This window comes from Etheostoma cragini, chromosome 10 (genome assembly GCF_013103735.1).
Source record: "Etheostoma cragini isolate CJK2018 chromosome 10, CSU_Ecrag_1.0, whole genome shotgun sequence".
Taxonomy (NCBI): Eukaryota; Metazoa; Chordata; class Actinopteri; order Perciformes; family Percidae; genus Etheostoma; species Etheostoma cragini.
In genome coordinates, this window is record NC_048416.1 from 19,276,385 (window position 1) to 19,287,634 (window position 11,250).

Here is an 11,250-nt window from a genome sequence, read left to right on the forward strand (position 1 = left end):
ATGTTTTAAACGTGTCAACCACACAGCGCGAACTGCATGTTCCCTCATTCATACTGGAAAATCTACCAAGACAGGGCTTTCAATGCAGCATTCGGCACATGTGCAGTTCAGGAATTTGTAGGTTGTTCAGTTTTTGGTAGCAAGAACCCCTTTACAGGATGGAAGGAGTGACTAGAATAGATGACATCCTGTGAGAGTTTGCCACTTCTGCATCTATAAACACCTCCATAAAGATTCACACTTTCCATGCTGATTTTGCACATCATTTTGCTAATGGGCGTGGGGGGGTTTCATTTCTATTCTTTGAATAGTAATGAAACCTGTAGGTTTACTGTGTATGGATTACACGACTCAAACCAGTCTCAAGAGTTTGATGAATGATTCATATAACAGCAAAATGCATGGTAAGCAGCCATTGCTTTGAAAGAAGGACAAATGCATCATCAAAGTGAAAAGTCTGTGGGACAAATTGTCAACAGTAAAAGGCTGATTTGTAATTATCGAGTTAATTAAGATGTGTTCCCTAAAATAATCAGACGTGGACACTGCATTTGCTCATCACAGAGAAGATAATTTGTGTACCAATGAAAACAACATGTAGATGAATGCAAATGTTTCTTTATATACATCCAAATGACCGTTTGTACTGAGTCTTATTACCATCTCTCGAGTGGTAACCTACATCTTTGGTGGGCTTGTTTGCAGAAAATACATCATTGCTATGTGGTTTTCTGCATCCTAGAAATTGAAAATCACTGTCATGCTGACTTAGCAAGAAAATGCTGCAGGTTTTGCGCTGTACAGCAATTGAGGCAAAAGATTATCTTAGTCTTTTAGATATGTCAAATGAGTAGTGGTAGTCTTTGTTTACTGGGGACTAATCTGGATATTAGTAATTGTGATTCATCAAATATTTCAATGCAGATTTTCATTTTTAGGACTAAAACCTTTTTTTGAAATTAACGGCCTGCACATCATTCCTTTACGCCATTTAAAATATTCTGCGTTTTCATACAGATATGCGTCATACTAGGACAAGCACACATGTTGCTTTTTGTAGTCTTGATTTCAGTCGAAGATGTGTACTTAGCTCCTGAAATGGAGCAGATGCAAGACAACGTGAGGAAAAGAGAAGAAATCTTTTAGATTAAATATCAAAGTTTCATTTCACAGCATTACAAACTCATTTACATCAATAAATACAGAACAACCATTCACAATACTGCCACAGAAATCCATGTTATGTTTCTGATTTAGTAATAAATTATACTTTAGGAGTGTTGTCTCTGAAATCCATAAAAAAAGATCAGAAATCCAGTCTATTTAACAGTGTTCTCAGAAGATTTAAATCCAAGTAGATCCACTTAATGAGTTCCCACTTTTTAGCTTAAGTGCATACATGTGTCCACATAGGAGTCCTACAGTTTGTACATCCCAAAGGTTGTTGCTCCATCCTCATAGTTCACCAGTGAAAGGTCTTGTACCCAAAGGCTTAGCTGGTTTCCTCTCTCCAGTGTGATCAACTCTCCCTGTGTGGCCGTGCACAGTTGAGGGATGGATGGATTGTTGACGTTCAGGTTGCAGTAGGCTTGCATCACAACCTTCTCCTTTCCTGTCTCATTATCCCTCAGCTTCACCGTGCTGACCAGTGCGCGCGTAGAGTCGCCTTTGGAGAAGGTCACCCTGGAGTAAACGTAGTAGTCGCCAGGCTGCAGGATAGTCAGCCAGCTGCTGTAGTAGGGTCTGATGTTCCTAAGAATTGAGTGGCTCATATCCCACTGGAAATAACCCACTGGAGAGACAAGGGGAGAAGTTTAGGCAACATTATTGAAAATACGTTTACTCTTAACTTCTTAAAAGGATTGACTCGTTTTACTACTTTACTTGTTATTTTGTTTTAAAAATCTGACATATGTAATTCTGAGAGATTCTTACGTTCAGATGTTTGAGTTGATTTGTGTAAATTCTGCGTAACTACCATCCGTGCCAAGGCTTTGTCGGAAGTTTCCTTCTTTTCTGCTGAGATAAAAGCAACTGGAGAAGAGAACAAACATCTAGTCAGACATTTTTGAGGCTTCATTTTTGTATGCAACTTCATGTAAAAAATGACTTTCAGGAAGAGATAAATGAAATGAACTTACAATTTTCTTTACCTGAGGGATGCTGAGATGAAAGCTGAGGGAATGAAAAAAGTAGACTATGAGGAAGAGGTAGTACAATAAGTTGAATGTAGATTTCCTTATGGATTTTACATGCATGATATTTATAATTAACTATACAATATCTGTGCTTACAAAATGCTCATCTTGTAACAAGACACAGCTGTGAATATCACACTTAGGTTGTTTGATCAAGGCAATGTGTTGCATTGCAACGAAAGCATTTTCTGCAGCAGTGTCATTGGTCTGACTGTTATATTTATCCACTAACCAACATGTGTGAACTGTCAGAAGAGCTAAACGGATCTATTTTTAATACTCAATGTAAGCAAACATGGGCAGTGTGGTATATACAGTCCATTATTAAAAATAATGTTAAACTTAATCAGTAGCTTAATAAAAATGTGACATGTTTTCTTTAAACAATCACCTTTATATAGTCTGTGCAAAGTAAAATATTTTAACTTGCAATGGCTTGTGATAATTACAGTAAAATTACTGGAATAATACATGCAGCAGTGCCAACTATTAGTACAGTAACTTTACTTAGGTTAAAAGAAGAAGAAAAATAGATATATTATTATTTACCATTTTGTCATTGTGGTACAGATAGAGGAATCCTGCGACCGACAGAAATAAATGCAGCATCACTACACCAAGCAAAAACCGGACGAGAGACTTGCTGTGGCCTCGTGATGGAAGTGGAGCCGGGATGAGGACCGGCTGGGACGCGCCGAGGCGCGGAGGCACCGGCGGTGGAGCCAGGCTGGTCTGGTAAGTGTTGATCATGGTAGAGAGGAGTGCTGAAACCTAGACAGGCCTTGGGTCCGTGACATCCCATGCGCTTCTGAACCACTGCTCTCTCAAGCAACTGAGTTTGTCACTCGCTACTTCCTGGAAGCTGCAGATCTGTGACCTCTGGTGAGTTCACGTGTGGACATATGTGTGCGTCTGACACTTTTTCCTCTGCCTTCTGTCAGTAGGTGTCCCTAAACGCCATACAATGCCATGATGCCTCGTATCACTCAGTATTTCTATGTCAACGGCGCAATATTTCTATGCTTGGGAAATAAAAAACAAATTCCCAAGAAGTATAGTACATAATGTAGTATAAATAATAGTAGCATGTTTAGTTTTTAAAGTAGGCGACATTACACATTACATTACACAGAGCATATGCAGACCTATTGAGTGTTAAATTGCATTTGTACACAGTTTTGATGCTGTGGGTATTTTCCTGAATCAACAGAATCAACAAATATATGATTTTCAGAGTTATATTGGAAAAAATAAATAACACATTTACAACTCATTTCCCTTAATAAAACATCAATGTAATTGCTCAGTGAGCCATAGGGCTAAATATGGTGAGCATAATTCAATAAAAAAAAGAAAAAAAAAGATATACAATATTGATTTAATTATTTCAGTTTTTAAACTGACAAGAAATTCAGATGGGATGCCTTTAATAAACAAATTGCAATGACCAAAGTCCAGATTATGTAGCCTGTTGAAAGCTTGATTAGTTCGTCCCGGTTCAATTCGACTTAAAAAAGTTTACAAATACACAACGGGGTTGTCAATCTTTCATGACAACCGCAAACTCTGCTTGGTTGTGGTGGAACATTGGCCTGGAAATGTAGCCACTTATGTTTTCAGTCTACCCAGATAGCCTGGTTAGCATAATCTCAAACTTTTTTTATGACATTTTGACATAGTGAGTTACAGGGTGCTGCATAGAATGATAATGCAACTTTGCAGATGCAACTATGTCGTTGTCATATGATTGTTTTGCCTGTGTGGAGGTTACAGACTAAGTTGGTGTTAGTCATTTCTGCACGGCATCTTTTTAGCTTCTGAAAACTTTAGAGCCTGAAACCCCAAACCCAAGTCAAGAGGTTGTCTGGCCCAGTGTAAGTAGTTTAGGGTCAAAATTGAACTTACACGAGCTATATATTTTAAATTGGTTAAATAACTATATATATCAATAAATGTAACACAGTATTGCATCAGCTATAGTGAACCAAACTGGATCAAGTTTTTAGAATGGTCTTTAAATGATTTATTTTGTGCTTTAACCTTCCTAAATATGAATATTATATACTGTACACTATGTATGGTACTAAGTTCACTAAATATTAAGTTTTATTGGAATTTGTTTGTTTGTTGTCCCTGCAGGGAAATTAGGTTCCAGCAGAAACCACATGGCATTCTGGGGTGTTGTTGAGCTGAGTTAACCCATTTCAGGTGTCTGGAGGAATTGACCAAGAAGCAGAGGCGGTGAGCCTCAAGCGGACCGACGCTACAGGCCACACACGTGGGAGGCAAACATTTTGGAAGACTGATTTACTTATTGAAAATACTGTGATTGAAGAGATGTTGTTTCCCGCAACCTGGCTTTTTGTAAATACACCTTTTTAGAACCTGAACTACAACACGGAGAGTGGGCTCGCAGAGTCCCAGCGCTTACGAAGGACACTGGAAAGAAGAGCTAGAGCAACTACGAATTGAAACAGTGGCTGGGTGAGTCAGTTTAAACACAGCACAATCCCTCTTAGGCAGGAAATAATACACTCATCCAGGTTTCATTATCACGCTAAATGCATCACACAGGGAGAGGAAACCAACACCATTAATGTTACGAGCTAGGTTAGGTTTTTAGTAGCTTTGTTCCTTTATTCTACAAGCCCGGGTTACCTTAGCCTTGAAACAATAGGCTACACAAAGAATAGTCATATGTACATAGTATATAAATACACTCAAAATACCAAATATCAATAAAGAAAATCCCAGAAGTAACTTAATCAGTGTATTGTCTTAACTTGTCTCTATGTTGTCAGGACAATATGTGATCATTTTATAAATAGTGAAAAGTTATGGTCTGTAATTGTTGTATCAGTAGTTATACTAATATAATTACTACTGCTCTGTTGCTGTTGAAATCAGCGCTCCTGTTTGCTGTGGTCACTGAGTATTGTGGAAAAAGATTAAGAAACAAAAAGATAGGATGATACTTTCAAATCAAAAACACCTGTACATGGTTTTGGTTTCTTGGAAACTGATAAGTATGGGTGGATATTATTTTTACATAAAAAGGTAAAAGACATTTGTTGCATCTGAATGTCTGTCAGAGAACTATGGACTGCTTTGACGTGGTCAAACCTGCATCAAACACATTCACGTATTTTCAGAGCATACATTCAAAACATATAGTACATTGGTACTTGAATGTAGTAAATATGCATCAAAGCAGAGGCTGAACTATGGCACTTTTACATTCAAATAAATAAGAGTCGACAGTGAAATATATCTTTGTATGTAAAATCAATAGCAGCGTGTTGGGAAATGTGTGTCTTTTAGTTGCACTCTGAATTCTATTATTATTCTATTATTAGACTATTGACTCTTTTATGGAGTGTAGTGGACAACGAGAGTGTGGCACTCATTGTGTCTGCTGCAGAGGGCAGTGCTTCCGGAGCAGCTGAGGATCTGACGCTGTGAAAAGCTGAGGCAGGCTTGTCTGTGGACAGGGAAGGAACCAGAGAACCGTGTCCTCGGGGTTGGGAGCTCCTCTTCTTGAACAGACCGGGGTTCCCTGCTGCACCTCACGAAGGCCACGAAGCATGTATAAAACTGCAAAAGTACAAAAGACTATCTTAGACATCTAGGTTACATTTAACCATTGTCTTAACAGCAATGAAAAGCTGGGAATAATTATGAATAGAACCTAACTACACAAAGACATTTCCAAGGATTTCAAAATGTCATATGACCGGCAAATCAACTAATCAAAGCATACTGGTTTAACTAAAGAATAATCAGTAGGCACACACTGCATCTCGCCCCATATACACAGCTGTAGCAGAAAGAGAGCTCTTGTGGCTACCGCAGACTGAAGTATGTCATCGAGTGTGCTGTATGTAGCACCCTGATAAGTGGTACTGAAGAGACATTGAGAGTTACAATAATAATCACAACTGAGACTGAGCTGCATCTTCAATGTCACAGAGGCCACGGTTCCATTGAGTCCTCCTCTGTGGATGAAACACTGTCCCTTTTCTCCATGCTTTATATTTAGATAAGGCTGTTCAGTCATATGCACTTCAACCAACAGATCTTACACAACATACTTCAATCTGGTACCATTTGCAACATTTTTTTTTTTTTTCAAAGTATGTTTATTGCTCAAAACCTCATACATTATCACAGGCTGTATTGGGAATAACAAAGGGTAGCAGGTTTGACTTTTTTTTTGCTTTTTTTAACAGAACAGAAGCACATACATTCCCACCCATTTCCCTCCCTCCGTCACCCTTTAACCAGATACGGAACATGTATCTCCCATTTGTCTAATCCATTTGCAGCATTGACAGTGATTCTGGATCTGCCTTCATCACCACTCTGCACTTAGCTCTCACCTGGTTGTTGAAGAACACGTAGACAACCGGGTTGACGACAGTGCTGAACTTGGCCAGGACCGAGGGCACCACACTAGCCAGAGGAGTGACCAGTCCTGATCTACCGAATGTGGCAATCAGCGCCATGATGCCATAGGGCATCCAGCACAACATGTAGCAGGACACCATGGACAACACCATTGCCAAAATGTGCTGCTCTCTTCGCTGAGCTGCCAGCAAATTGATTTTACCAACCTGGAGGCATGAAAGAGGAGGTTAAACCTATCTTGACAATGATTTTCCTATTCACTTAAATACTAAGAAAAAACATTGATAATGTTTATGTCATTTGCAAGATCCCTCTTTGAGGGCCTGAGGTAGGTGGAACCAGGTAGACTGTTTGAAAAGTAGATGAGGTCAGTTTTAAAGTGCCTCTCCAATATGCATTGAGCATTTCTTTATTTGGGGCCCTCCAGTGGTAGTGTTAAAAAAGACACTGTGACACAGCAGTGCATGCAGACACACACCTCCCTTGCCCCTCATGGATCAAACCTGGGGAAACTGAGAAGAAGGAGCAGGATAAAAGCAACAGGTAGACTGATTCAGAGGAGATTGTTGTAATTTCTCTACAAACTTTAACAATGTCAAAGAAAGAGGGTATTAATCACAAAAAATACATTGAACACAACTATACACATAGATCCCTTAAGTTCCATTTGCTGATGAAGACTGTGAGATGTGGTTCAAAGTTTTGAAAAAGCTATTAAGTGAACCATGAGTTTATATCATTTTGAATGCATTATGTACAGTGAACTTAAAGTTTAGTGCTGCTCTTCCATAATGCAATAGATATATTGTTTTCTTCCCTCAGATGGTTCCATCTCCCAAAACGCTGGATCCTACAATTGTCCTAATGCAATTGGATAGTTTCTTTTATTAGACCTTGAGAGATGTGTGGCATCTTTCAACAATAGACCCCTAGTGTTTAATGCTGGCTTTCTGTTATACATTTTTTTTTTCACAATTTAGAAAACTACCTCCATAGTCACAGAATCCTCATAATGACAAGTAAACTGAAGTTGATGTATAAAATCAGTTAAGCACCACTTTAATATCAACAAGGGCTCCAACTATGTAAGTTATTTTTTTTATTTTGTGCTTTTTGGCAATTGTTCCCCCACTTTTTTTCCATAGACAAAATCCTGGTTCAAAATGGTAGTGCAATAATTATTAGGCCTACATATGTATTACGGTTACACTTTAGTGTGCATTGATTGAGAACAAGATACACCACTGGGTAGACACTGGGTATCTAGAAGAACAGATCCAACATGTATGAGTAAGTAATGGTCATGTTACAGTTGCCATAGAAACATAAAAAATACATTATTGACGTTATGCTGTCAGCACTGTGGCCCCACTGCCCTGTTTTTTTCTTCTGATGAGGTGAGTAGCATTGGGCTAAAAATAGTCCATACATCATAACCCAAGTTGGGTGGATCTGTGGGGATTGTCACCTCCTCAGTATTGATTGCATACCCTTGTGGCTGGGATCTTTTATAATTACCACTGTGATGCTCATCACTGTGCTTCATGAATAAATGAGCATGTGGGCCCGCCCTTCCTGTAAAATTAGACTCCTGCACATCTCTCACACACTCAATTACACAGCCTTGTGCGATATTAGGTCTCCACCTCTGTTGCTCTGTCTCCTCAATCCGTTATCATGCAACACGTTTTCTGACAATGTTCAGTTAGCAATGATATCTGCATGGCTGAACTTGTGTTCTTTTTCAATGTTACCCACAGAATAAATCCCACTATCAAAAATCTCACTCACACTATCAATTCTGTCTCTTCTGAACCATAAGATAAAAATATGAAACACAAAGAGGGCTTTTTTGTAATTGAGTCTTTTGTTTGGGAATAAAATTATATATTTTTGTCTCCATTTGTCAATTTGACAACCCAATGCCAGTATGAATCGGTAAATCTCAAAAGACTGTGTGTAGACAGCATCATCATTTAAATTTAAATGCAATGCTGTCATAGAGAGAGAGACAAAAAACTCCAAGCTTGAGCCACACTGAAGCTGTTGTTATAAATGTCATCGCTCCTTCTGATGTGTCACTTTAAGGCACCTTTGAGAATAAATAGTTTGCCTTGTTAAGCGTGTAACGGAATAATATGAACTCACCCTCCTGATTGCCATCAGGATCCGGCCGTATGAGTAGACCATGAGCAGAAGAGGCAGCAGCAGACAGAAGATGAAGAGACACAATACGTAGGAGATGCTGGTGGGTGAACGGAGGTGCCACTGGACGGAGCATGTGGTACCTGGTCCCTCGGGCCCATAGCTGCTCCAACCCAGGATGGGCGGCAAGGTCCAGAAGAGAGAGTAGACCCAGGAGCCTCCAACACATAGCCAGGCTTTCCTGAAGTTTGAAATGTCAACCAGGGAGGAACACAGCACTGCGGTGTAGCGCTCATACGAGAGAACTGACAACGAAACCAGGGACACAATCCCTTAAAGAACAAGACAGGAGAAAACAGAAAAGTAAATTACAAGATTCTTCCTTACGAAGACCCTGGCGACTCACTGCCTTGCAATGAGGGTCAAAACCAACCTGCTGACATTTTTTTCAAAACCAATTCTAACAAAATGGTTAGTAGATAAGAGAACCGCTTTGAATTCATTAAGGCCTCAGTTTCAATGACTAAATAAATAAATGTATAAAATAAAAACTAATTCAATTAAGAAATAATTATTTTTTTAAATTAAAAATGTCAAAAAATTAAAATTGTCAACAGACTTTGTGATTCCTGATGTAAACATGCATATGTGCTTGTTATATGTTCCTACATACAAGGAATTTTGTACAGTCATTTGTGGTTCATACACACTGAATCCTAATTATTTTTGGTGACCTTTCCTGTGATGCCCCCATGAGGTTTAAACTATTACTACTGGAATGTTCACCATGACATTTAGGGCATACATCCAATGGCCCCCGCAGGAATACCTGTAATAACTTTGTTGATTCCCTGACCTTTCAAATTTCGTTTTTAAAATTGTGTCCAACATTTATAGACAAATGCCTGCAAAACCAATGTCATTCCCATCAGCCTTTAACTTTGACATCTTTTTATTTATTTATGATGTAGCCTGTAATGTTTATTTTCTGTGGGGAATGTATGTGTATGTATTTAATGCCATAACTCCTTTGTGTATGTTCCTATCTAGAGACTGCTGAAGAAATCTAACTATTGAGCTACTTCCTGACTGACTGTCCCGGTAAACAAACAAACAAACAAACAAATAATGAAAAAAGTCCCACATTCAACACAAGACGGTGGCCAACAAAAGTTAACAGACAAAAAGTTCTATATTTGTGCTCATCGCCACACATGTCACTCACCAAAGAGGGAATTGGCGAACCCGTACCACTTACAGCCGTACTCTCCAATGAGCCATCTCCCGTGCAGACTCGCAGCGAAACTGAACGGTGTGCCGAAAACGCACACGAGGATGTCGCTCAGACTGATGTTCAACAGGATGATATTGATGGGCGTCCAGAGCGAGCGAAACTTGGCGAAGATAAGAAGAGCGAGGAAGTTGTTAAAGATTCCCGCAACTAAAATGAAGCCGAGGCATACTGCCACCACGGTGTGGCCGGTCCGGCTCAGCCCGCCGGGGCTCAGGGGCGCCGGGCAGTCCCGCAGAGTGGCGACGGTGCTGAGGTTGGAGCTGGAGAGAGAGCTGTCTCCGGTGCTGAAATTGCAACCGCGTATGTGGACGACCATAGCAGTGAGAGGAGAGCAGTGGGCTGGAGAGAAGCACAAAGCCCTGGACAGCCCCACTGCAGGAGCTCAACACGCTGCGATAGTGGTTACTCACTGTTAGGGTTGTCAGAGTGTGAAGAGAGTTGAGTGCCCTGTTCACTTCTTCTACCTGCAGCCCTATTATGTAGGCTATATAAAATACCCTTCTCTCTCTCTCTCTCTCTCTATCTCTTTTCTCTCTTTATCTTTCTCTCTCTCTTTCTTTTTCTTTCCCTCTTTGCCACGCAAAAACACTCACTGTTTTTGTCTTTTTTTCCAAATCTCTCCAGTTATTATGTATATTGACCCTTTTGATCGCAATGACCTGTGTAAACACAGTTAATCCCCCACAAGTACTGCTTTCCAGCAGTGAGTGCAATGCCTCTTAAGGTGTTGTGCTTTGCTCATTTTGAGACGTGCCCCAAATTCACATTATTACAACGACTTTTATTGGCTTTTAGGATTTTCCATGGCAGATAGAGGCCAGATTAAGTGATTGTCCAAAAAGAAGTTGTCATATTCCATTTAGGAGAGCATGTGCCTGGGGCGTTCCGCTCCAGAAACACACACTTTGGTTGCATGATTTTGCTAAGCTGTGCGTTTTGTATTCATTGTTGCTTTTATATTTCTCCTTGGTTCACTTGAGCACAAAGTAAGTCACCAACAAAGTTTCACATCTGTTCAGCATTTTCTTTTCTTTACAGCTGTAACCACCGTCACAGGTCCAGTGTTTTTTTCTTTATATGTTTTATCCTTTTTAGATTATGAATATCTTTAAAATATAAAACACTAAGGCACACCCGTCGCTATGGGCGGGCCATAGGGGGCCGGGCCCGCCCCCCAAAATGCTTGTGCCCCCCCACTTGAGGCAC

At 39.9% G+C, this 11,250-nt stretch overlaps 2 protein-coding genes across 3 annotated transcripts; both read right to left on the reverse strand.

The window, feature by feature from the left end:
• Positions 1 to 357: 357 nt before the first annotated feature.
• cd40lg (CD40 ligand) lies at positions 358 to 3,110 on the reverse strand. Its single transcript, XM_034883778.1, has 4 exons — positions 2,748 to 3,110; positions 2,142 to 2,175; positions 1,936 to 2,034; positions 358 to 1,792 (listed from the first exon to the last, which is right to left on the reverse strand). The coding sequence occupies exons 1-4, from the start codon at positions 2,946 to 2,948 to the stop codon at positions 1,419 to 1,421; spliced, it is 708 nt and encodes a 235-aa protein (XP_034739669.1). The 5' UTR covers positions 2,949 to 3,110; the 3' UTR covers positions 358 to 1,418.
• A 1,431-nt stretch (positions 3,111 to 4,541) lies between these two features.
• Positions 4,542 to 10,497, reverse strand: tmtops3a (teleost multiple tissue opsin 3a). 2 transcript variants are annotated; one of them, XM_034883777.1, is made up of 4 exons: positions 9,976 to 10,497; positions 8,754 to 9,082; positions 6,578 to 6,811; positions 4,542 to 5,757 (listed from the first exon to the last, which is right to left on the reverse strand). In XM_034883777.1, the coding sequence occupies exons 1-4, from the start codon at positions 10,358 to 10,360 to the stop codon at positions 5,602 to 5,604; spliced, it is 1,104 nt and encodes a 367-aa protein (XP_034739668.1). In that variant the 5' UTR covers positions 10,361 to 10,497; the 3' UTR covers positions 4,542 to 5,601. The 2 variants fall into 2 exon arrangements, with proteins under 2 accessions (XP_034739668.1, XP_034739667.1); XM_034883776.1 differs by having other exon boundaries at positions 4,542 to 5,792.
• Between the last annotated feature and the right edge of the window lie 753 nt (positions 10,498 to 11,250).

What these genes read in the sequence shown, in the direction of transcription:
- cd40lg (XM_034883778.1), bottom strand. Translation starts at nt 2,948, where the DNA reads ATGATCAACACTTACCAGACCAGCCTGGCTCCACCGCCGGTGCCTCCG. An exon ending in TGTACCACAATGACAAAATG is followed by an intron (nt 2,176 to 2,747) that starts GTAAATAATAAT and finishes TCATTCCCTCAG; the next exon opens with CTTTCATCTCAGCATCCCTC. An exon ending in ATCAACTCAAACATCTGAAC is followed by an intron (nt 1,793 to 1,935) that starts GTAAGAATCTCT and finishes TTGTCTCTCCAG; the next exon opens with TGGGTTATTTCCAGTGGGAT.
- tmtops3a (XM_034883776.1), bottom strand. Translation starts at nt 10,360, where the DNA reads ATGGTCGTCCACATACGCGGTTGCAATTTCAGCACCGGAGACAGCTCT. An exon ending in GTTCGCCAATTCCCTCTTTG is followed by an intron (nt 9,083 to 9,975) that starts GTGAGTGACATG and finishes TTGTTCTTTAAG; the next exon opens with GGATTGTGTCCCTGGTTTCG. An exon ending in ACGTGTTCTTCAACAACCAG is followed by an intron (nt 5,793 to 6,577) that starts GTGAGAGCTAAG and finishes GTACTTTTGCAG; the next exon opens with TTTTATACATGCTTCGTGGC.